Source organism: Gadus chalcogrammus, chromosome 13, assembly GCF_026213295.1.
Source record: "Gadus chalcogrammus isolate NIFS_2021 chromosome 13, NIFS_Gcha_1.0, whole genome shotgun sequence".
Lineage (NCBI taxonomy): Eukaryota > Metazoa > Chordata > Actinopteri > Gadiformes > Gadidae > Gadus > Gadus chalcogrammus.
In genome coordinates this window covers 18,603,540-18,629,018 of record NC_079424.1, presented here as the reverse complement: position 1 = coordinate 18,629,018, position 25,479 = coordinate 18,603,540, and the positions used below count along the sequence as shown (strand labels likewise).

Sequence of the window (25,479 nt, the reverse complement as noted above, 5' to 3'; positions counted from 1 at the left end):
CCATACCGGGAGTCGAACCCGGGCCGCCTGGGTGAAAACCAGGAATCCTAACCGCTAGACCATATGGGACTTCAATAACTCTCTTAAAGTCATTATTGCTGAATTTGATTATTTTTTGTTTCTAACTTCCTATGTTAATTGTTTTATTGTAGTGTAATTGCGTTATTCAAGGCCCCCAATAATTTCTGAATTTTTGCATATTACGAAGAAGAGGTTCTGCATCTGTAGGTTGTGGTGCGAGTGGAGTATGTATACAATACAACTGATAAGCGGAAAGCTTCGTTTAATGGCAGCACCACAGCAGACACACCTAAAGGTACATGTTCCCATACCGGGAGTTGAACCCGGGCCACCTGGGTGAAAACCAGGAATCCTAACCGCTAGACCAAGTGGGACTTCATTAACACCATTAAAGTTATTATTGCCGACTTTGATTATTTTTTGTTTCTAACTTTCTTTATTAATTGTTTTATTGTAGTTTAATTGCATAATTCAAGGTGCCCAATACTTTCGTATATTGGACATATTACTCACATGAGCGTACGCTCACCACAACAGAAGGGTGTGGTGCAAGTTGAGTCAGTTTGTATACAGTAGGCCTACAACGGTCATGTGGATATCTTCGTTTCATCGTCGCACAACAGCATGATAACGATAGGTGACCAGGGCCTACCTAAAATGACTAGTTCCCATACCGGGAGTCGAACCCGGGCCGCCTGGGTGAAAACCAGGAATCCTAACCGCTAGACCATATGGGACTTCATAAACACCAATAAAGGGTTATATAATTTGTTTCAAACTTTCTTTGTTAATTGTCTTTTTGTAGTTTGATTGCATAATTCAAGGCCTCCCATATTTTCAGAAATGTTAGGTATTACGCAGAAGATCTTATGCATCTGCAGGATGTAGTGCGAGTGGCGTATGTATACTTTAGAACTGACATGCGGAAATCTTCCTTGCATGGAAGTGCCACAGCATGGCCACGAAGAGCTGCACCTAAAATTTCTAGTTCCCATACTGGGAGTCAACCCGGGCCGCCTGGGTGAAAACCAGGAATCCTAACCGCTAAACCATATGGGAATTCTAAAAAGAATTGAATTTGATTATAAACTTTCTTTGTTAATCGGCTATTTGTAGTTTGATTGTATAATTCAAAGACTCCCATATTTTCAGAAATTTTAGGTATTACGCAGAAGATCTTATGCATCTGTAGGATGTAGTGCGAGTGGCGTATGTAAACTTTACAACTGACATGCGGAAATCTTCATTTAATGGAAGTGCCACAGCATGGCCACGAAGAGCCGCACCTAATATTTCTAGTTCCCATACCGGGAGTCGAACCCGGGCCGCCTGGGTGAAAACCAGGAATCCTAACCGCTAGACCATATGGGACTTCATAAACACCAATAAAGGGTTATATAATTTGTTTCAAACTTTCTTTGTTAATTGTCTTTTTGTAGTTTGATTGCATAATTCAAGGCCTCCCATATTTTCAGAAATGTTAGGTATTACGCAGAAGATCTTATGCATCTGCAGGATGTAGTGCGAGTGGCGTATGTATACTTTAGAACTGACATGCGGAAATCTTCCTTTCATGGAAGTGCCACAGCATGGCCACGAAGAGCTGCACCTAAAATTTCTAGTTCCCATACCGGGAGTCAACCCGGGCCGCCTGGGTGAAAACCAGGAATCCTAACCGCTAAACCATATGGGAATTCTAAAAAGAATTGAATTTGATTATAAACTTTCTTTGTTAATCGGCTATTTGTAGTTTGATTGTATAATTCAAAGACTCCCATATTTTCAGAAATTTTAGGTATTACGCAGAAGATCTTATGCATCTGTAGGATGTAGTGCGAGTGGCGTATGTAAACTTTACAACTGACATGCGGAAATCTTCATTTAATGGAAGTGCCACAGCATGGCCACGAAGAGCCGCACCTAATATTTCTAGTTCCCATACCGGGAGTCGAACCCGGGCCGCCTGGGTGAAAACCAGGAATCCTAACCGCTAGACCATATGGGACTTCATAAACACCAATAAAGGGTTATATAATTTGTTTCAAACTTTCTTTGTTAATTGTCTTTTTGTAGTTTGATTGCATAATTCAAGGCCTCCCATATTTTCAGAAATGTTAGGTATTACGCAGAAGATCTTATGCATCTGCAGGATGTAGTGCGAGTGGCGTATGTATACTTTAGAACTGACATGCGGAAATCTTCCTTTCATGGAAGTGCCACAGCATGGCCACGAAGAGCTGCACCTAAAATTTCTAGTTCCCATACCGGGAGTCAACCCGGGCCGCCTGGGTGAAAACCAGGAATCCTAACCGCTAAACCATATGGGAATTCTAAAAAGAATTGAATTTGATTATATTTTGTTTTAAACTTTCTTTGTTAATCGGCTATTTGTAGTTTGATTGTATAATTCAAAGACTCCCATATTTTCAGAAATTTTAGGTATTACGCAGAAGATCTTATGCATCTGTAGGATGTAGTGCGAGTGGCGTATGTATACTTTACAACTGACATGCGGAAATCTTCATTTAATGGAAGTGCCACAGCATGGCCACGAAGAGCCGCACCTAATATTTCTAGTTCCCATACCGGGAGTCGAACCCGGGCCGCCTGGGTGAAAACCAGGAATCCTAACCGCTAGACCATATGGGACTTTATAAACACCAATAAAGGGTTATATAATTTGTTTCAAACTTTCTTTGTTAATTGTCTTTTTGTAGTTTGATTGCATAATTCAAGGCCTCCCATATTTTCAGAAATGTTAGGTATTACGCAGAAGATCTTATGCATCTGCAGGATGTAGTGCGAGTGGCGTATGTATACTTTAGAACTGACATGCGGAAATCTTCCTTTCATGGAAGTGCCACAGCATGGCCACGAAGAGCTGCACCTAAAATTTCTAGTTCCCATACCGGGAGTCAACCCGGGCCGCCTGGGTGAAAACCAGGAATCCTAACCGCTAAACCATATGGGAATTCTAAAAAGAATTGAATTTGATTATATTTTGTTTTAAACTTTCTTTGTTAATCGGCTATTTGTAGTTTGATTGTATAATTCAAAGACTCCCATATTTTCAGAAATTTTAGGTATTACGCAGAAGATCTTATGCATCTGTAGGATGTAGTGCGAGTGGCGTATGTATACTTTACAACTGACATGCGGAAATCTTCATTTAATGGAAGTGCCACAGCATGGCCACGAAGAGCCGCACCTAATATTTCAAGTTCCCATACCGGGAGTCGAACCCGGGCCGCCTGGGTGAAAACCAGGAATCCTAACCGCTAGACCATATGGGACTTTAATAACTCTCTTAAAGTCATTATTGCTGAATTTGATTATTTTTTGTCTCTAACTTACTTTGTTAATTGTTTTATTGTAGTGTAATTGCGTAATTCAAGGCCCCCAATAATTTCTGAAATGTTGCATATAACGAAGAAGAGCTTCCGCATCTGTAGGTTGTGGTGCGAGTGGAGTATGTATACATTACAACTGACAAGCAGAAAGCTTTGTTTAATAGCAGCACCACAGCAGACGCACCTAAATGTACATGTTCCCATACCGGGAGTTGAACGCGGGCCGGCTGGGTGAAAACCAGTAATCCTAACCGCTAGACAATATGGGACTTCATTAACATCATTAAAGTTATTATTGCCGACCTTGATTATTTTTTGTTTCTAACTTTCGTTATTAATTGTTTTATTGTAGTTTAATTGCATAATTCAAGGTGCCCAATACTTTCGTGTATTGGACATATTACTCACATGAGCGTACGCTCACCACAACAGAAGGGTGTGGTGCAAGATGAGTCCGTTTGTATACAGTAGGCCTACAACGGTCATGTGGATATCTTCGTTTCATCGTCGCACAACAGCATGATAACGATAGGTGACCAGGGCCTACCTAAATTGACTAGTTCCCATACCGTGAGTCGAACCCGGCGCGCCTGGGTGAAAACCAGGAAACCTAACCGCTAGACCAAATGGGACTTCTTTAACACTATTAAAGGGTTATATATTTTGTTTCAAACTTTCTTTGTTAATTGTCTTTTTGTAGTTTGATTGCATAATTCAAGACCTCCCATATTTTCAGAAATGTTAGGTATTACGCAGAAGATCTTATGCATCTGTAGGATGTAGTGCGAGTGGTGTATGTATACTTTACAACTGACATGCGGAAATCTTCGTTTAATGGATGTGCCACAGCATGGCCACGAAGAGCTGCACCTAAAAATTCTAGTTAGCATACCGGGAGTCACCGCCAGAACATATGGGAATTTAATAACTCTCTTAAAGTCATTATTGCTGAATTTGATTATTTTTTGTTTCTAACATTCTTTGTAAATTGTTTTATTGTAGTGTAATTCAAGGCCCCCAACAATTTCTGAAATTTTGCCTATTACGAAGAAGATCTTCTGCATCTGTAGGTTGTGGTGCGAGTGGAGTATGTATACATTACAACTGACAAGCGGAAAGCTTCGTTTAATGGCAGCACCTAAGTGTACATGTTCCCATACCGGGAGTCGAACCCAGGCCGCCTGGGTGAAAACCAGGAATTCTAACCGCTAGACCATATGGGACTGCAATAACACCAATAAAGTTATTATAGCGGACCTTGATTATTTTTTGTTTCTAACTTTCGTTATTAATGTTTTATTGTAGTTTAATTGCATAATTTAAGGTGCCCAATACTTTCGTATATTGGACATATTACTCACATGAGCGTACGCTCACCACAAAAGAAGGGTGTGGTGCAAGTTGAGTCCGTTTGTATACAGTAGGCCTACAACGGTCATGTGGATATCTTCGTTTCATCGTCGCACAACAGCATGATAACGACGGTGACCAGGGCCTACCTAGAATGACTATTTCCCATACCGGGAGTCGAACCCGGGCCACCTGGGTGAAAACCAGGAATCCTAACCGCTAGACCAGGGGTGCCCAACCTTTTTTGACCCAAGATCTACTTTTCAAGTAGCCAACCTCCCGAGATCTACCAGCAAACCTACCTTCAAGCCGGGGGGGGGGGGGGTGGTAGAGAACAATTGTTGACGGGGGGGGGGGGGGGGGGGGGGGTTGTATCGTGAACCTACGGACTTCAGTGGGGGTTTCATTCCGTCTGCGCACGGCACCTTCTCAACGATAATCAATAATCTTCCTCCCACTCAGGGTGAAAATGGTAGGTCTTAGCTTGTTTCCCCTCAGCCATGCCAACGTTTAGGAGTGTGTAACTACTGTTGACGGCTTTCAACTGCTGTTAACAGCACATGCGCTACCGCGCGTATATGTCCCGCGCAAATTTAATTTCATTAAAAAAAAAAATAAAAAAAAAAGATTTTTTTTTTTTTTTTTTTTCTTCACCCCTCGCGATCGACTTGGGATCTGTCGGCGATCTACTGGTAGACCGCGATCGACTGGTTGGGCACCCCTGCGCTAGACCATATGGGAATTCCATAAAAAATCGAATTTGATATTTTTTTTTTAACTTTCTTTGTTAATTGTCTTTTTGTAGTCTAATTGCCTGTTTTAAGGCCTCCCATAATTTCAGAAACTGTTGATATTACGCAGAAGATCTTATGTATCCGTAGGATGTGGTGCGAGTGGCGTATGTATACTTTACTACTGACAAGCGGAAATCTTTGTTTAATGGCAGCGCCACAACATGGCCACGAAGAGATGCACCTAATACTACTAGTTCCCATACCGGGAGTCAAACCCGGGCCGCCTGGGTGAAAACCAGGAATCCTAACCGCTAGACCATATGGGACTTTTTTAACTCACTTAAAGTTATTATTGCTGAATCTGATTATTTTTTGTTTCTAACTTTCTTTGTTAATTGTTTTATTGTAGTGTAATTGCGTAATTCAAGGCCCCCAATAACTTCTGAAATTTTGCATATCACGCAGAGGAGGTTCTGCAGGTTGTGGTGCATGTATACATTACAACTGACAGGTGGAAAGCTTCGTTTAATTGCAGCGCCACAGCACGACCACGAGGAGAAGCACCTCAAAGTACTAGTTCCCATACCGGGAGTCGAACCCGGGCCGTCTGGGTGAAAACCAGGAATCCTAACCACCAGAGTATGCTTACAACGGTCATGTGGATGGCCTCGTTTCATCGTCGCACCACAGCACAATAACGATATGAGACGAGGGCCTATCTAAAATGACTCGTTCCCATACCGGGAGTCGAACCCGGGCCGCCTGGGTGAAAACCAGGAATCCTAACCGCTAGACCATATGGGACATCTAATAAATATTGTTATTTTCAGGATTCAATATAATAGTTATAGTGCTACATCGTCTACATTCAAAATATGAATTTAATTAAAATGTTCTTCCTACATAATTAAGATAATGAATACTGCATTATCACACAGTAATATTAATATTACATAGGCCTACACTCGACCTACACACAACTCTACCAACTTTCAGTAGGAACATTTCTAAAACTGCGTTCCGTTGTTCGACGTCGGTTTAGTTTATATGTAACACCCCCGAAGCTTCCTCCGAAACAAGCGAACTCATTCAAGTATCTGTTGCGAGAGGTACGTGGGTCTTTTTATCGTCTTGGATTAAACGAATGGCTTTTTTGATTGATTCAGAAATTGTATTATCGGAGCATTGAATGGAAATGTTTCAACCCTGAAACGTATGAGCTATTGGTGCCTGGTGTATTGCTTTGCACCAGTTAGCCCGCATCGCTAACTGTAGCGGCTAATCGTACCCTCAAATCTGAAAGCACACCAACTCTTCGACCATTATTTTTGAATTGCTTCCTCTACAAAATGCTAATGTATAATTATCTTTTTTTCTAGGTTTGAATTTCAAAGATGTTCCTTACCAGATCGGAATATGACCGGTAAGTAATCCAAGCTAGAAGGCAAAGTGCTTTGTCATTGATTTGATGACAGGTTAGCAAATGTTGTCAGATCGAACACAAGTTAAACGTTTCCCCTTAAGTATTTCTAGGTTTTCAATGCGAAGACCTTATTTCCTTTTTGGTTGTATATCATAATTACCATCGGCGCTGTTGCAAACTCGTTTTCCAAACTCGCGTTATTACTTTTGCTTTCACTTTCATCTACTTTTGCTAAATCCTTGCACGATGTGTTCTTACCCTACCTGATAATTATAACCAACGTCTGTTTTGCAGTGGGGTGAATACTTTTTCTCCAGAAGGGAGATTGTTCCAGGTTGAATATGCCATTGAGGCCATCAAGGTAGGCTCATGTCAATCATATGTGTAATGAGATGAAGGCAGAAAAGCCAGAGATAAATCTGTCGGTTCAGTTTCATGATTTTCTGTGGTCCATCTCTTCCAGCTGGGATCCACAGCCATCGGTATCCAGACCTCAGAGGGGGTCTGTCTGGCTGTTGAGAAGAGGATTACCTCTCCTTTGATGGAGCCGAGTAGCATTGAAAAGATTGTGGAGATTGACACACATATTGGTAGGTGCAACCCTGTTGATAAGCTTTGTTTTATTTAGGCTTTGCAATCTAGCTGTATTCATACAGGATGTTATGGGAAGCTTTTTATGGATGTTGTTTTAATGAATATGTGGTTCACAGGTTGTGCGATGAGTGGACTAATTGCTGATGCTAAGACCCTCATCGACAAAGCCAGAGTAGAAACACAAGTATGACTGTCTTTAATAATTAAGAGAAGTTTGCATTTATGCTTTTTTTTTTTTTGCTACTCCTGGTTTTCTTACTTTGTTCCTTGTTTTTGAAGAACCACTGGTTCACCTACAATGAGACGATGACTGTTGAGAGTGTGACCCAGGCTGTGTCCAACCTGGCTCTGCAGTTTGGGGAGGAGGATGCTGACCCTGGTGCTATGGTCAGTCCTCTACATCCAATGGGACAATGTCCATCCACCTTCCAGGCCATGCCATAGGCTGTAGAAAAATTAGATGACAGAATTTTAATGTTAAACTATTATGGGTTCAAGTATTCATCTGTCTGAACAATTTTTTTTAAGATGTGAAAGACGTTGGTTCACAATATGTATTATATTATCAAGGAGCATAAGGAAACGGCGAATGCTTTGTTCTGTCATGCCGTAACATTTTCCGGTTCATTTGCGTGTCTTGGAATAAATAGCATTCATGATTATTATGAATGTGTTAACTTTATTAATTTTCTTCCTGTTATATTTGTTGTTGTGTTCTTTAACCTAAAGAGTCGGCCTTTTGGTGTCGCACTGCTCTTCGGGGGATTGGACGAGAAAGGACCCCAGCTGTGAGTACCGCTAACATTTATCTTAAGTTCTATAACCTCTTTGTGGTTCTCGTATTAATGTGCCCTCTCTCTTGGTTGATCCAGCTACCACATGGACCCCTCAGGCACCTTTGTGCAGTGTGATGCTCGGGCTATTGGCTCAGCATCAGAGGGAGCCCAGAGCTCACTTCAGGAAGTCTACCATAAGGTACATGTACTTATGAGTAACCTCTTAATTACTATTTCACAAAATTAATTAATATTGAGTAAATAAGTGTAGGGCTTATATGATGTGGTGAAAAGAGGGTACTTTTAACCATGAAAGATCTAAAAAGTATGGATGCCAATTGAGCCGACTGGCTACAAGACATTTAGCTGTGTTAAATTTTCCAAGCACACAATATGTCCTTGGATAATAAGGTATTTGCTGTTTTCCAAGTAGCCATCCTCCTGGCTCGAGCCAGGTGAGGCCCAAACACTTCACATTCTGATTGTGAGATGTTCATCTCTATCATTTCAGTCCATGACGTTGAAAGAGGCCATCAAGTCGTCCCTCACCATCCTGAAGCAGGTCATGGAGGAGAAGCTCAATGCCACCAACATTGAGGTTAGCTGCTTTCTTCCATCTTCCAGACCGATATGTTGCTGTGGTTCTGCTGGTTATATACAGCAACTTGCTACTGATGGGATGAATCCTTCTACATTTGTGTTTATTGTCAACCCTTCAATTTAACACCAACCTGCCTGTCTCTTCTTCAGCTGGCTACGATAGAGCCTGGTAAAACCTTCCACATGTATTCCAAAGAGGAGCTGGAGGAAGTCATCAAGGATATCTAGAGTGCAGCAGCAGTGATCTCAAGATTTATCTTTGGAGCTCCAGAGCCGGACGGGTCCCGCTTCATCAGACACATTTCTCATGAGCTTTCTCTCTTTCTCGCCCTTTTCTCCTGGAGTCAGAATTTCCCAATTATAATGAGATGCTTCTTTTTGTAATGTCGGCATTTCCTTCTCCTCTCTGGATTGTACAGGTCTGTCCAGGCGTTGGAACAATTTGACAGTTAAAACATGGGTATTGTGGGGTAGGGTTATTTTTTTTGTTTTGTAACGGAGCAATGCTGAAAAATTAAACTTGTCTTCTAAAAAATTATTGTCTGAACTGAGTCTTATTGTGTTGAGTTATATGAATGGCCGACGACTTTATTCATCTGATGAGAAGATTGGCAAAAACTCAAGACAATTATAAAAAAATTAAATCTAAAGTAGAAAATGTAATCTACATTTACACAAAATGATAGCCCAAAGACATTTTGAAGATGGAAATTTCATAGAGTAAAAGTTAATATTGTGCAGATGGAGATAAATTGGTGCAAAGTATTTTGAGTCTTAACCTATGTCTATTATCTGAAAGATTGAAAAATAATATTGCCTACTAATTCTTTATTTGTTCGGCAGCACAGGTTTTTGCGTATTCCTGCATTTAAATGCAGTAACCTAGCCCACGGTTTTCAATCAGTTTCCCTGAATGCTCAATCCATCAAGGCATTAGTGGTGACCGTGACCGAATGAGCTCTGACACTGGAATCAAATTACCACATTAACGTTTTCCATAACAAATATAACTAACTTGATCAGTGTGTTGGATTTAAAACTAATGTCCTATTTCCAGTTAAACTTAATCTTGGTTGACAATCATTCAATGTCCACTAGATGGCGGGTCAGCTCTGCAGTGTGCGTGCATGATGGAAGACCACTTGCGGAGGGGTCGACCAGAAGTCCAATGAAAGTGCAGACTATAATATGGTCAACCAATCCTGTGCTTTGGTGAATGGGCAGTTGAAATAGCGAATGCTAATGAGGGGGCATGTGTTGCGAGAAGCGAAGTTTGGAGTCAGAAAAATGAGTCTCATAGATCTTGAGTGAAAAGTTGAAGAGCATTATAAACATGTTTTCTATATATTGCATTTTTGCTTTCGGGGTGGTTTTCCCACTACTTGCCAAGGATTTTCCAGAAGCAGAATACCTCGCCGGCGGGATACAGGGAAAGGGTTTGAGACACTTAAGACCGAGGGATCTTATCAGTGGTGGGAACATAACAAGCTTGGGACATTCAAAACACAGTAAACGAAGCGCAGAAGTGACTGGGCTAACATGCACATCTTTATCTGGAATAGAGTCTACGATAAAAAACAACACGCATACTGTAAGTGTTTCTACATCTGTCTGTAGTCATATTGAAGTGTATCTTATCGCAAAAGCTAAGAATTGTGGCATCCGACATGTGAGCGTGTGCGCATGTGCGTGCGGGTGCGCGCGTCATCCCTCGTGTGTGTGTGTTCGTGTGTTCAAGAAGCGGTAACGGTGGTAGTAGTGAATGCCGATGAACTCGAGTGCACCTTCATACTTGGCTAGACGTTGGTTTAGATAACGTGGTTTAGACCCCATGTAAAACACATTCAGGTCAATGTTTATGAGATATGAGCTATTACGGTGTAACAACGATCATACCCGTGCATATATTGGAACCTGATTGATGTAGACATACAGAAATAGGTAATACATGAATTTAATGATTGTGCATTATAATTTATTTATTACAGACCTACAGGACCTACCTATGGAGTATGGTGGTCCAACGGAATAAACAATTATACATGCAGTTGATTGATTTGGCAAAAGTTTAAATCAACTCTATACACATTAACTCCCTTATCACGTGGCACAGAAGCATTTGGTATGATAATATTTCATGTATCAGCAAGCATAAGCCAGTCAAGTCTGGGTGTTTTATAACGGACTTCTATTCGGAGAAGCAGCCAGAGGAATGTTCAAGAATAATATCCTAGACACCAAGAATCTCTCTCTCTCTCTCTCTCTCTCTCTCTCTCTCTCTCTCTCTCTCTTTCTCTCTCTCTCTCTCTCTCTCTCTCTCTCTCTCTCTCTCTCTCTCTCTCTCTCTCTCTCTCTCTCTCTCTCTCTCTCTCTCTCTCTCTAAAAAGATGTGTGTGTGTGTGTGTGTGTGTGTGTGTGTGTGTGTGTGTGTGTGTGTGTGTGTGTGTGTGTGTGTGTGTGTGTGCTTTGAGTTTGTGCAACAAGTCTGTGTGGCAGTAACAAAACAAGGAAAAGTCTGATGTTGCATCTTTGACTGTGACTACCCCTACCCACACCTGGAGCAACTTCTGACCGTGGAAGCGATTCTCCATGCTGCTTGGTAATAGTAAGCAGCCTTGGGCTATACTCTTGTCGGCCTTGATCCACACTTCCCCATAAACATTCCTCACATCTCTCCCTGGAACTAGTGTGCCAGCCTGGACTTGCTCTGTGTTAATCAGAGCCGTTGGTCAGCCCCACTTGAATGCATTATTTGGAAACTTAAAGTAAGACTACATGTATCATGGTAGGACTATGCTATATATACTTTGTGTGCAGAGTATATCATCTCACTTGTTATCATTTTCCGGATGATTAGAATTTCAATGTTGTCCACCATATCACTGCTATAGCTGCACATGATTATTCAAAACAACTAATTCGAAGCCAATATAGAGTCCATATAAGACTCCAAGACACTTATCATCCTTACCTAGGCGGCTTTTTTGTCACATATTTTTTGTACTGCATTTGTAGCTGCACATTAGGGAGGAGACAGACATGTGGTGGAAAGAGAAAAAAAGGGAAGTGCACTTGTTTTCTGTTCTGTCTGCTTTCCTCCAAAACACGTTCTGTCCTCAACGTGGATCTGAGCTGGTCTGTAGCCAGCAGCTGTGCACCAAGAACAGCATCAGAGAGTGATGTTCCACATGGTGTTGGTTTGTAAAGGGGGGTGACATAACGACCAAAGGAGGTGGTGGGGGGGGGGGGGGGGGTTTGGAAACTATGACCTTTACTATGGCAAAAGTAAAAGACTTGAGGCCAGGTAACAGGAAGCCAAGGGACATTTGTGTGTTGCTGTAGTTGTTTTTATTTCTTACGTACAGGTAGATAGATCACACACAGTGCAATTTGAAGATGCTTTTATTCTGATGATTGCATTTTCATTCTATAAAAATTTCTTGCATCAAATTTTGACTGAATAGTGTAAAAGAAATAGATGCTCCTAGAGAGTCTCTTGAAGGACGAGGTTGGTTCCCGCAAGATACGGTTGGTTCCCGCCAACCGTAACTTCCCTGAACTCAGCCCCTGCCTCGTCTCCCCGGATCAGAGGCTGGCAGGCTGACCTCCCGCCTCTGATCTTTTATTTGTGCAAACATTGGTGGAGCAGGAAGACCTTTACCTGAAGCCCGCTGGAAGAAGGGCCTCATTGTGTCCCCCTCCGATGTGTGAGAAACCGCATGGCTCGGCTCCAAAAGTTCACTCCCACCTACATGTGTGTATAGGACTTTGTGTGTGTGTGTGTGTGTGTGTGTGTGTGTGTGTGTGTGTGTGTGTGTGTGTGTGTGTGTGTGTGTGTGTGTGTGTGTGTGTGTGTGTGTGTGTGTGTGTGTGTGTGTGTGTTTGTGTTAGAGAGAGAGAAACTAAGTAGAGTGTGAGCTTGTGCTGCCTAAGGATTCCATTCAGAATGATCCATGCTCTTGCTGTCTGGAGTCGGACATAGGCGTCAACGTCAGTCCATTGATCTGATCAAATGACAAATTGATCAACTGTCTTGATCAGCATTCCAACTCGAGAGAGTGCAATTGTAAGTCAGGTTGTACTTTGGTTGTACATGTTGTACAAGTTACCCCCTTTCCCCTTTTCTAACAACAATTGCTATATGAAAGTAAGGTAAAATCCTTGCACACCACACTGCTCTGCCCGTTGTCTCATTGTAGAACAATATTTATTGTTACGTTTTACTTTAATACATACTTTAATAACAAAAGGTTTATTCAGTGAGGTGTAGTTTTAGGGTTTGTGGTAGCTTGTTGAACCCCATGTAAAATCCTACCTGCAATTTAATACAGAGGTTCAACAAACACAGTAATTTAGTCAACTTTGCAATATTGGGAATTTGGCCTTTTGAAATTTGGACCACCCGTTGCTTTCCCTCCCTTTCCCAAAGGGAGGAAAAGCATTTACCCAAACACGGTAGGAAACGTACAGATAAACGAACAGGCACTTAGCTTTAGGTTTCTTAGCCGGATCGAAGCAGGTTGTACATCTGTTTCGGAGAATAAAATGTGATATAAAAAAAAGGAAATCCAGATTTGTGACTTAAACCATCCTAATGTTAAGCACAACATTTACCGACGTCCCAGTTTGCATCCTGTATTTAAAAAGATATTTCAACAAATAATGCAGTCACCACCCTGGCAGTTGAAGGAAGACATTAGGTAATGGATGGTGTGATAAACAGGTTCATGTGAGAGAGTGATGGAAATGGTGTGTTCACAAACTTGGCAGGAGCGCTGGCCGTTTCCACTGGACCTCTTCAAGCAGGAGCTTTCTTCTCTTTCTCTTCCTGCGGGCAGACGTGGCAGACTCCTGAAGTTTTGCAGAGCGGTCCAGACTGGTCCTCACCTTGTAAACCTCTCTCTCTGTCTCCCTGTCTCCCAATCTCTCTCTCTCTCTCTCTCTCTCTCTCTCTCTCTCTCTCTCTCTCTCTCTCTCTCTCTCTCTCTCTCTCTCTCTCTCTCTTTCGCTCTCGCTCTCCGCACAAATAAAACTGATGTCGGGCTGCAGCCAAATTCGCTGTTCCAATGTCCAGGCACTTTCTCAAGCTCATTGTGCATGTCTAAGGGACTGTTTTGTTTGTATCTGACCACTGGTTATACGGTAGTCCTTAGTGGGTTGCTGCAGATGAACTTTCAGGTTTTTTAAAAATCAATAGCAAATGCGAAAGGACTTCTTCGAGCTAGGCTAGGCTGGCTCGCTACATGCTTTTCCCCAGTTAATCTCCTTTCCATGCTTTGTAAATCTTGAAAATATTGTGAATCGGGGTGTATGCATCTGTGCTTGTGTGTGTGTGTGTGTATGTGTGTGTGTGTGTGTGTGTGTGTGTGTGTGTGTGTGTGTGTGTGTGTGTTTGTGTGTGTGTGTGTGTGTGTGTGTGTGTGTGTGTGTGTGTGTGTGTGTGTGTGTGTGTGTGTGTGTGTGTGTGTGTGTGTGTGTGTGTGTGTGTGTGTGAGAGAGAGAGCCTGAGAGAAAGAGAGAGAAACATGGAGAGTGCAGGGTATGGGGTGGGGGGCTCTAAGGGCATCAGTAATGGACTTGTTCTCTGGCTGTAGCTTTGTCAGTCAGTCAGGAATGTAGGTCACACACACAGAGTGCATCCAAATGGCCAACTTACTTTGGAAAACCTTTCTCTTCTTTTTGCTCTTTGTGTTGGCCGACATTGAAAAGACAGTGTGAAAAGTGATTGTGTGTGTGTGTGTGTGTGTGTGTGTATGTGTGTGTGTGTGTGTGTGTGTGTTTGTCTGTGTTTTGTGTTGTTCATGTAACCTGGCGCACACAGTTTTGCCTCCAGACCAGGTTGGCCCTCCATGTTGTTGATGGTTGTGTTTATTTGTGTGTGAGAAGCCAGTACTCATCAATTTTTACAACTTATCCTAGCTAACGGAAATCAAACAGCGTCACATGACACTTTAGCTTCCAAGGTAAACTCTCATAAACAACTGAAGGTTTACGATTTATGTGGACAATTCTACCCTCACCACCACTTATATACCAAGTTTCGACCTCTCACATGAAAACCTTTTCCTCCCTGCAGTTCACCTTCAACGTGCGGAGCATGGGCTCCCTATCGCTGGCCTGGGTGGGAGATGGCGTGGGAGTGAGTCCTTCCATATCATTAAACCTACCGGGACTACAGCTCCATGCGGCTGCCTGCATCAACCTTTGGCGTTCAGGGCAGTCTCTGGCCCCACACACATCGCCTCTCTCATCCTGTCCTGTCAGATGTCCCTGTCAGAGTTCCACTAACGAACGGCGCCTGGCAATATGTGGAACTCATCCGCAGCCCAGACTCTTTTCATGTGTGCATTCCTCGATGGTGGAACGAGCTACCTAGCTCCATTTGAACCGCATATTATGCAGCTGCGCTGCAGGCTGTCCATTTGATTTCGTAGAATCTTGGTCACGCAACACTTGTTTTTTTGTAGTTGTTCCAATTTGGATGATATGCTTGGAGGAGTACTCTCAGAATGCTTGTGCTGAATGAGTTTGTGCATAATGGTTTAATAGCCGGTCTTTGTCCCCACACAGGTGCTGTTGGTCCTGACCACGTTTCAGGTGCCGATGTTTATGATGCAGTTCGGTCAGTCCAGCCTCTACAGAAGGTGAGAGGAGACACCCGGCCCCCTCCGGAGAATAGAGGCTGGGTGGTCCACAGGAAATTGACATTCAGCATTCAGCCAGCCTTAGTAACGATAACAAAAACCAAGCAACTAACCCAATAACTCCTCTGACTTTGTCTCTGTGTCAGTGAAGACTATGGGAAGACATTCAAGGACGTGACCCACCTGATTGACCACACCTTTGTCCAGGCTGAGTTTGGCATAGGCATCAGCCCCGATCACTCCGGCAAGGTTAACCAATCCCTAGGAGCTATGTGTTTGCATACTTTAGAGCCCATCACATTAAATACAATGAAATACTTATTTTGTCATTGTTTGCTTGTGTCTGCACCACCATACATCGTGTTGCATGCTTTTACTTATGGTTGTCTTCAGAGTTCTGAAAAGCTATGGTATTCAGTGGTCCTTTATCTCTGATATCTGTTTGTTTCCAGGTCATACTGACCGGTGATCGGTCAGAAGTCGGCGGCACTCGTGTGTTTCGTTCCCGGGACTACGGTCTGAGTTTCACTGCGTCCGACCTGCCGTTCTTGCCCCTCATCCAAATGCTGTACAACCCAGCCGACTGCAACATTCTCCTCACACTCAGTATGACAGTATGTCATTGTGTCATTCTCATTTTTATCGTATGTGTTGGAAGTTAGGACGATGTTTTGGCAGAGTTTTTCAATAAGAAATAATTTGCCATACATTTGAGCATTCAAGTATTTGTAAAGAGTTACTAAGACGTTATCCCTCTCAACCAGTTGGACCTGTGGCTGTCTGAGGACTTTGGCGCCACCTGGAGTAAAATCCATGATAGTGTTTGTCTGGTCAGATGGTAAGAACTTTGTTTAATTTGAATGATGCCACTCGCTATTTTAACTTTATAAAATATTATTGTTCAGTGTCAACAATTGAGGAATGGATTTTTTAAAGCTGGTGGTTGAAATAGTTCTTCGTCTATTAAATAATCGAACATTCAGGAATATTAGATTAGCAATTTCCAATTTGTCTTTTGAAAACATCCTTTTCTATTTTTGCCTTTCTCCCTTTTCTCCGAGCCAGTTTTTTCTGCTCTTGACTGACTCTTGCTCCACGGAGGAAGCCGAGTTCAGTCAAGGCTGTGTGTGTGGTGTCATACTGTGGCTGTCAGCGCTGCCCTTCTGTGGGAACATTGTGATAGGCCTTTGTTCACCACAGCTGTCCCTTATGTACCTCCAACAAAACGGAGAGCATTAAAGAGAGAGACGCTTTCTGTCAGGGTGAATCATGACTTGTCGCATGCCCCTGTTGGTCCCACATTTGTCAACCACCAAAATCATTATCATGGGGAAAAATACTTCCATGTGCTATTTCACAATAGCGGTGGCGTCAGGATGGATAATTAGGGCAGTGAAGGCCTCACTTAACAGCCCACCACAGCCACAGTGTCTTAACGACCAGTTACACAACCCATGACCGGATCTTAATGTTAAAAGCCGATGCATGTTTGTTTTTCCTTTGTTTCATTTGTTCATTTTCATTTGTGTTTCATCACTTTTTCATCATTCTTCTCTTCTCTCCATCGACAGGGGTACGCAGAACAGCATCTACCTAACGACAAACCGTGACGGCTCATGCAGTGAGTTAACCATTGTGCTGCACTCACTGGGAACGAGCTGCATAATAGAGGGAATAGAACAGAGTGATGTAAAACAGCCTTAATGCATGCAGTGCCTGGACTTGTGTTTCACAGACGATAAAGGAATGCTGGAGTTGAAGAGGAGCAGAGACAACGGGAGAAGTTTCCAGACCATCGCCACGCGGGTCTTCTCCTTTGTGCTAGGAGGGCGCTTTGTGTTCGCTTCCATCATGACTGGTTTGGTATGTGTATAACGTATATATATAACTATATGTGCGTGTGTGTGTGTGTTGGTGAGGTTATACATGTGTGTGTTTATGTGCATGTGTATGTGTAACAGGGCACCGAGCGCATGATCCACGTGTCAATGGACGGAGGAGACGTCTGGAATATGGCGCAGCTTCCTGTGGTCAACCATGAGCAGTTCTACTCCATCCTGACAGCCAATCAGGACATGGTCTTCATGCACGTCGACGACCCCGGAGGTCAGACTCTTTGCAGATTGGTTGCAGATCGCAGTTTTTATGTGTGTCTTATGTCACCTTTATTCAAACAGAGAGCTCAATTTAGTCCCAGGATTCTGTAACAATGAGGCCTAATGTACAAACATAAAAACTCATAAACAGTGGGAGACCCGGTGAGGAGAAACATGGATAAATATATGACAGATGAAAGAGAATAAAAATGGATTCATCAAGATACAAGGAAAATGCCCAAAGGGATCAACATGTCAAGTTTAATGTGCTGCAATTTAATCCAACAGTGGGGGTCACAAACTTTAATAGCGGTTTTCACAAGTTCTGTTGATGCTCTGGGTGCTGGTAAAACCAAACAGCTGGAACAAGTGTTTAAAATACCCGCTTTCTGATGTAAAGTGGGGATCTAATGTAAATCAGGTGTGGTTCCAGGGACAGTGTTCTGTGGGACAAACACTTCCTGCCCTTCTAATTGGTTCTTACATACCCATGATGGGAGAGGGAGCGGGAATGTGGTAGTATAAAGCACCTAAATGGATACCAGTCCCCTTCCAATGTGTTCTGTACTTTGTGTCCTGGGGGGGGGAAGACTCCGGGGTGGGGACCGTCTACGTGTCGGACGACCGAGGCACCGTGTTCTCCAAGTCTCTGGAGCGCCATCTCTACACCTCCACGGGCAGTGACACCGACTTCACAGTCATCTCTTCCCTCCGGGGAGTCTACATGACCAGCGTGCTCACACAGGGTGGGACCATGTGACACACACACTCACACACACACACACACACACACACACACACACACACACACACACACACACACACACACACACACACACACAGACACACACACACACACACACACACACACACACACACACACACACACACACACACACACACACACACACACACACACACACACATACAAACACACACACATACAGGCGCATAAACTTCGTAAACATGATTCAATTAGATGATGATGTTGGCCATTCAACAGTGGTTTATTGATATATTTTGTCACTAATTACTTAGGTACTTAGGTATTAGGTATTTAGCAGACACGGAAGCAACTTAAAGTGAATTTTTATAGATGTTAGATGTAGATATGACAAACACAGATCCATTTCTGCTGGGAGTCAAAACACATTTGCCACTTGAATACCCTGTCCATAATTTATATCTTTCTTTCTTTGCAGTTGTCCATTTTTCACAGAGATTATTTATTATTGAGACGTACATGTTGGCTTTATACTTGGAGCGTCTGTAACTGTACGACGATGTTTGTCTGATGTTACCTGATCACAGAGAACACAGTGGAGACAGTGATCACCTTCGACCAGGGAGCCAAGTGGCAAGCTCTGCGCTCGCCTCAGAACGGCCACTGTGACATGCAAACTGCTGCGAATAAGCCTGAGAGAGTGAGACACACACACACACACACACACACACACACACACACACACACACACACACACACACACACACACACACACACACACACACACACACACACACACACACACACACACACACACACACATACACACATTGGGATTGCTAATTTGCAATGGTTGAATGGTGCAGGCCCTTTTCAATACATGAGGTGAATGGTGTCAGAAGGTGTACTGCAACAAGTCTGTGTGTCTTTACAGTGCAGACTACACATCCACGCCTCCTACAGCACCACGCTCAAGATGAATGTTCCCATGCTGCCTCTCTCACAGCCCAACGCTGTGGGCCTCATCCTGGCTCATGGTAGGTCATATACACACACACAAACACACGCTTGGACAAATCATGTACATACCTTGGAAGGCATTTTGCCCCCATGGTAATACATTTTGGGGAATTTTGGATAATTTCCAGGGCCATTTTATGAATCGTTGGGAAATACCTTACTTTTTCTACGTTGCTTGACAGACCAATAATCAATGACAATAAGGAAAATAAAATATGGAGCTGCTTTTCAAGTTTTGAAAAGGGAAGAATATAATATTTTACTTTATTTTGTCATCCCAAGGGCCATTATAAATTCATCTTAATGCCCCGAGCTCACACACACACACACACACACACACACACACACACACACACACACACACACACACACACACACACACACACACACACACACACACACACACACACACACACACACACACACACACACACACACACACACAAATTGGTAGAGCCATAAACACACAGACATATTCAAACATTGACGCTAGCTACGTTTCCATCCCCCTGATTCTATGCGAATTTTGAAATAACAAATCAGTAAACGGTGATGGAAACACCAAAATGTGCATAAAAATGCTCTAATTCGCTAAGGTTTTTTCCGCTCGCTTGAGGTGGTTTTTGACTTATGCGAAAGAGAGTAAATGCGCAAAATGGGAGATGAAAACACAGATTTCGAAACAACTGTGACGTAGCAAACATTGAACATACAGGACTGACAACGTCTTTCCGATTTCAGACCCTAGACTAGTATCTGTGTGTTATAAAGGCTGCGAAGAATTTCGAATTATAAATATGTACAATGTATCCTTTAAATACGTCCATGGAACAGATGGCCAATGTGAATAATAGGACCGCTGAAGAGGTTAAACTTTTCCTTGCTCTCATTGAAGAAAAAATCATTACAGCTATTTTAGATGGAAAACAACAACGCAATTCCACTATATATCATGACCTAAGAGAGATCATGTTATCAAAAGGATACGACAAGCCCTGAATGTGTGTCGTTTTCCGCTCCGACCACTTGATGGAAACGCACCTAATTCGAATTTATTTTTTGCGAACTTTCAAAAGATTCGCTTCACCTTTTAGATGGAAACGTGACTACTGACACAGACAATGTATTTGAATTTGAAGAACACACATGACATCAAGTGTAACTGCTTCATTCATTCATTCATTGGTGCTTTAGTACTTGTCCCTGATCCTCGTCCCCTCATGCTTTTCTGGCTCCAGGCAGCATGGGGGACTCAGTGTCAGTGCTCTCCCCTGACGTGTACGTGTCGGACGACGGAGGCTACTCCTGGCTGCTGGCCCTCAGGGGCCCCCACCACTATGCCATCCTGGACTCTGGGGGCCTGCTGGTGGCCCTGGAGCACTCCAACCTACCGATCCGCCAGATCAAGTGAGCGGACCCTTTGGTTTTGTCAGCCCCATATAAACACAAAGTCAATAGGTTGTTATTTATCAAATGCACAGTGTACCACTGCAGGGACTTAAGTCAAATTTTATTTTATACATTTTATCTTAATTTAAGTTAAGTAGATAACTTAAATAGATGACCGTGCAAAACGGTCAGTGTGTCAGACTGATCAGATTTTAAAGAGCCAGTGAACCCAAAACCACTTTTTCATTATTCATCATAATCTTTTATTTGACCGTCAACATATTAATGTTCCTCAGCAGTTCTATGGTGTACGCAAGATAGGTTAGCTTTATTGTATAATTATTGTATAACGCCACAGTGTGGGTAGATGATGAAGCTCCGTCTGAAGAGCGAATTATTTTATATACAACATCGCTTATTATAACGCTAATAACAGTTACATGACGACGGTACTAAAAAAGTATCATAAAGTCCAAAACCCATTTTTTATATCATGTAGTGTTTGGATTCCATCTGAAACAGTCACTGGCTCTTTAAAGAGACAGCTGGATATCATCAGTGGTGCAGTGATATGAGATACATTTAAATTTGATTGCAATATGACGTAAGGCATATGCAAGGCAGTTAATATAGGACCAAAGACAGAATCATGAGCCAGGTGACAGGAAAGAGCATCAGTTTCAGACATGTAGGGATCAAGCAACACAGAAAAAGATCTGAGATCTGAGAGACAGTTGAGGGCGCTCCCTGAGACACCCACCCAATACCTAAGCCTTCCAGTCAGGATGCTGTAATCTACAGTATCCAAAGCTACACTACGATCCAGCAGCCCCAAAACAGAGTATCTACCATCATCACCGGACCTCATTGTGTCTGTGGAGACTCTGAGAAGGGCTGATTCAGTGGAATGCTTCTGACGAAAACCAGTTTGGAATTGGAACGAAAATTGTGTGCAATCAAAACCACAACCACGTACACGAAGTACACACTCAAGTCACCGAGCATACTGCAGCGATCCACATAATCTACGGCGTCACTTTCCCAGTCCCGAGAAAATCCCTATACTTCCTGTCCTTGTCCTCCGCAGGTTCTCAACAGATGAGGGTCAGTGCTGGCACGTGTACAACTTCACCAGCGACCCGCTCCACTTCAGCGGGATGGACAGCGAGCCCGGCTCTCGCTCCATGAACGTCAGCCTCTGGGGCTACAGGACCGACTTCAGCAAGTGGGAGGTGATCACCATAGACTTTGGAAAGCTGCTCCACAGAGACTGTGAGTATGTGGTGGGGGGAGATTCCATGCATATCTGGTGTCACTCTTTATTCATTCCAGAAGAATAACATAAAAGTACAGCAACGCAAAACAAATATAGATATAGTGGCTACTAGTAGAATGTTGACATACAGATCCGTACAACTGAAAAATTCATGGCATGACCTAGTTTTTTGTCACACATGTGTTCAAATCCGTGTCTGCGTGCATGCATCTGTGTTTGTGTGTGTGTGTGTGTGTGTGTGTGTGTGTGTGTATGTGTGTGTATGTGTGTGTGTGTGTGTGTGTGTGTGTGTGTGTGTGTGTGTGTGTGTGTGTGTGTGTGTGTGTGTGTGTGTGTGTGTGTGTGTGTGTGTGTGTGTGTGTGCCTGCGCATGTGCGCGCTTACATGTGCAGGTGGTGATGAGGACTACGTGAAGTGGCTGGCCCACTCTGCTGACCTCAGCGACCCCGGCAACGGCTGCATGCTTGGCTACAAGGAGCAATACCAGCGGCTCAAGAAGGACTCAGTGTGCTGGAACGGCAGGGGCTACGCCGTCGCCAAGCAGCCCACCCCCTGCCCCTGCACCATGGACGACTATCACTGGTATAACCTCGTTAAAACTCAATGTGATCTGCTCCTACTGTGTTATGTGTGTCGTACATACGCGGTATAACCAGTTTATAGACAGCAGCTACTATTCAATACCCATCATGTGAGAGGCAATGTATTAGAAGAAGTACAAACACTTTTATTCAATTACTCTTCAATTTCCCATTAGCGAGTAGAATAATAAGCCTTTTTCGATCACACATCAGCCATCCACAAAAATGAACTTGGTATCAGGCAGCTTGTATTCAGGTGGTCACCGGTGTTCTCCCTGCAGTGACTTTGGCTACTACCGGTCAGAGCCCAGTGGGGAGTGTGTGGAGCAGGAGGAGATGAAGGGCCACCCGCTGCAGTACTGTCTGAACGGGACCACGGAGCAGCTCCTCACCTCCGGGTGAGCGTGGCTCGTGGCTCTTCAATTTGACCCACTCAACTCGTCTCCTTTCCTTTTGCTCTGATCAGCGTTTGGGCCAATTCTGTGTTCATGCTGTGCCTTTTGAAACTCTTTTTCCGTCGTTTATTCATTGCCTGGCCCTTGCCTTTCGTCCCGGCTCACGTCTCTTCCAATCCCTTTAATCGTTCAGCTACCGGAGGATTCCCGGAGACCAGTGTGAGGGGGGATTCCAACCGCACAGGGAGGAGACAGACCTGAGCAAGAGGTGCACCAGCAGCAGTCTCGAGCCCGAATCCCTGGTCAGTCCTGCTGTCTAAATACACACATGCTGTACATTCCTCCAATGTACCTTCTCTCCGTCCCCCACCCGTTGGCATGTTTTTAAGCATCGCTCTCTTCCTGCACTGTTATCACCTTGTGTCTTCAGCTCAAGGTCAGCGTGTCAAACACTGCTGTGATCGTGATGGTGGTCCTCGTTCTCCTACTGACTAGCGCTGCCACGGGCGTCTGGCTGGTGAAGAAATACGTCTGTGGAGGGAGGTCAGTTCAGGAAAGGCCTTAACCTCTGCAATTATATTATTGCGAACGGCTGTAATTTGTTTAATCATACATCCAAATATCCCAAAATAAATTGTAAGACAATTAAAAAATATATCATATTCATTCTGCCCTGAATTACATTTATGCAAATGCACACACACACACACACACACACACACACACACACACACACACACACACACACACACACACACACACACACACACACACACACACACACACACACACACACACACACTTACCTCTTACACTTGTGTCCTTTTGCTATATTTGAACCATCAAGGTTCCTTGTGCACCGGTACTCTGTGATGAGGGAACATGCAGAGGCCAATGGGTTAGAGGAAGCGGAACATCTGGATGCTCACACAATGGAATCTGGGAAGACACATTACCATGATGATTCAGATCAGGTAGCCCATCCCATGTCTTCAGTGTCTTACTATTGAACCTTATTGAGGCATATATGACGGTGATCCTATTTTCATACATATGTTCTGTGTGCCGTTACAGGACCTGTTAGAATAAGGCGTGGACGTATCAAAAGGACTTTTCATCAAAGGATCTTCAAACATGTGATTAAAGTAGCATCTTCAAGACACAGCTACCCCTCTTTGCCTGCTGCCAATAAACTCTATTTCTGAGTGTGTTCGAAATATCTAGTACCTCTGGTGGATAGAGAGCGCATTTCTGTTTCCTGTGACAGAGGAAGTAGCCCACCAGGTGCAGATAAAGGGAGTAGCCAACCATGTGCAGATAAAGGGAGTAGCCAACCATGTGCAGATAGAGGGAGTAGCCAACCATGTGCAGATAAAGGGAGTAGCCAACAATGTGCAGATGTCAAAGAGAACTATGGTGGCCTTGGAGAAACAGTGTTTGGTATTGTTTGGTCTGTCGCTAAAATCTTCTTTTCTCTCACGGCCCTGAGGTGGGGGAGGGGGGGGGGGGTGTGGAAGTCATGTCAGTATTTTTGGGGTCACTCCTGATGAACGATATGCCAACGTTGACCCTGGAACTGGGATGTCCACACAAGTTTTTCCAGCTCTTCAGTGCAGTCATTAATTGTAGCATAGAATAGAACAGACACAATTGAATGATGTTGCTTCAGTCATTGATGCTGTTGGTGAAGGCTGACAAGTTGAAGGCTGAAAGGGACAATCTTGTTATGACGATTTAGGCTGTAACCGAAAAAATAAGTTGACTTCATGATTAAATATTTCTTTGTTTGCGTGGTGGATATGAGACTTGAATTATTACCAAAGCACTTTGATTGTTTGTCTAATGTTAAATATAATTGTTTAAACAAAACACTTGTCCTTTGTGCCAATATCATAAAGAAAATAAGAAAACAACTCTACTTGAAAAACAATAAAAAATAGTTTGCTAACTATTTGTCTGACCACAGGTGCAGATACAGTAACATTATCAGTGTCAGAACTTTTCTCACATTAGACACATTCTATTTCAAGTCAAGGCAATATTACAGCAATACATAAGCTATGGTAACAACATTTTCTCATGTAAAGGCCAAACCTAGGACATTTAGACTAACTTACAACAGTAAGTTAGCATATGTCCAAGCAATTGGTTAGTTATTTACATACAGAACATGTCATTTTTAGGATTTAAGTTTGCACTGTAACTACAGATCTGTGAAAAAGCAAATTGATGTTTCCACCTTCTTTTAATTTAATTGTCGTTTAACTGTTTGTGCCAACACATTTGACTTCCATTTGTTATTGCATCAATCTTGCATTTCTGTGAATATGAGAAAAAAAATCCCCATTATTATTCCATAGTAAAGACATTTAACAATATTCTTATATTTAGAAAATATACCATCATTTATATGTACGCGTGTTTCTGTTTGACTAAAGGCAAATAAAACTGGCTACACTGTTATCACACTCTGCTGTACAGACTCTTTGTTTTGCATTTGATTTAC

General features: G+C 43.0%; 2 protein-coding genes and 8 non-coding genes across 10 annotated transcripts in view; 2 read left to right on the top strand and 8 right to left on the bottom strand.

Moving 5' to 3' along the window:
- trnae-uuc (transfer RNA glutamic acid (anticodon UUC)) overlaps positions 1-69 on the bottom strand; it is a 72-nt gene extending 3 nt beyond the window's left edge. The window contains exon 1 of the tRNA in view: positions 1-69. This exon is cut by the window's left edge and continues 3 nt beyond it. This is a non-coding gene — a tRNA (tRNA-Glu).
- Positions 70-686: 617 nt separating this feature from the next.
- Positions 687-758, bottom strand: trnae-uuc (transfer RNA glutamic acid (anticodon UUC)). Its single transcript has one exon. It is a non-coding gene; the product is annotated as a tRNA-Glu (tRNA).
- Positions 759-1,320: 562 nt separating this feature from the next.
- trnae-uuc (transfer RNA glutamic acid (anticodon UUC)) lies at positions 1,321-1,392 on the bottom strand. The gene has a single exon. It is a non-coding gene; the product is annotated as a tRNA-Glu (tRNA).
- A 562-nt stretch (positions 1,393-1,954) lies between these two features.
- Positions 1,955-2,026, bottom strand: trnae-uuc (transfer RNA glutamic acid (anticodon UUC)). The gene has a single exon. It is a non-coding gene; the product is annotated as a tRNA-Glu (tRNA).
- Positions 2,027-2,598: 572 nt separating this feature from the next.
- Positions 2,599-2,670, bottom strand: trnae-uuc (transfer RNA glutamic acid (anticodon UUC)). Its single transcript has one exon. It is a non-coding gene; the product is annotated as a tRNA-Glu (tRNA).
- A 572-nt stretch (positions 2,671-3,242) lies between these two features.
- trnae-uuc (transfer RNA glutamic acid (anticodon UUC)) lies at positions 3,243-3,314 on the bottom strand. The gene has a single exon. It is a non-coding gene; the product is annotated as a tRNA-Glu (tRNA).
- Positions 3,315-5,709: 2,395 nt separating this feature from the next.
- On the bottom strand, positions 5,710-5,781 carry trnae-uuc (transfer RNA glutamic acid (anticodon UUC)). The gene has a single exon. It is a non-coding gene; the product is annotated as a tRNA-Glu (tRNA).
- Positions 5,782-6,187: 406 nt separating this feature from the next.
- On the bottom strand, positions 6,188-6,259 carry trnae-uuc (transfer RNA glutamic acid (anticodon UUC)). The gene has a single exon. It is a non-coding gene; the product is annotated as a tRNA-Glu (tRNA).
- A 210-nt stretch (positions 6,260-6,469) lies between these two features.
- On the top strand, positions 6,470-9,399 carry psma5 (proteasome 20S subunit alpha 5). The gene is made up of 10 exons (XM_056605850.1): positions 6,470-6,564; positions 6,835-6,878; positions 7,173-7,239; positions 7,342-7,468; positions 7,589-7,656; positions 7,752-7,859; positions 8,202-8,260; positions 8,345-8,447; positions 8,760-8,846; positions 8,999-9,399. The coding sequence occupies exons 2-10, from the start codon at positions 6,850-6,852 to the stop codon at positions 9,074-9,076; spliced, it is 726 nt and encodes a 241-aa protein (XP_056461825.1). The 5' UTR covers positions 6,470-6,564; positions 6,835-6,849; the 3' UTR covers positions 9,077-9,399.
- Positions 9,400-9,942: 543 nt separating this feature from the next.
- Positions 9,943-25,434, top strand: LOC130401850 (sortilin-like). The gene is made up of 20 exons (XM_056605849.1): positions 9,943-10,439; positions 14,925-14,987; positions 15,419-15,492; positions 15,639-15,741; positions 15,945-16,106; positions 16,257-16,330; positions 17,064-17,113; positions 17,228-17,355; positions 17,454-17,598; positions 18,179-18,334; positions 18,900-19,012; positions 19,247-19,349; positions 20,571-20,739; positions 21,809-21,993; positions 22,390-22,579; positions 22,860-22,976; positions 23,167-23,275; positions 23,404-23,516; positions 23,821-23,947; positions 24,048-25,434. The coding sequence occupies exons 1-20, from the start codon at positions 10,182-10,184 to the stop codon at positions 24,060-24,062; spliced, it is 2,454 nt and encodes an 817-aa protein (XP_056461824.1). The 5' UTR covers positions 9,943-10,181; the 3' UTR covers positions 24,063-25,434.
- Positions 25,435-25,479: the final 45 nt, after the last annotated feature.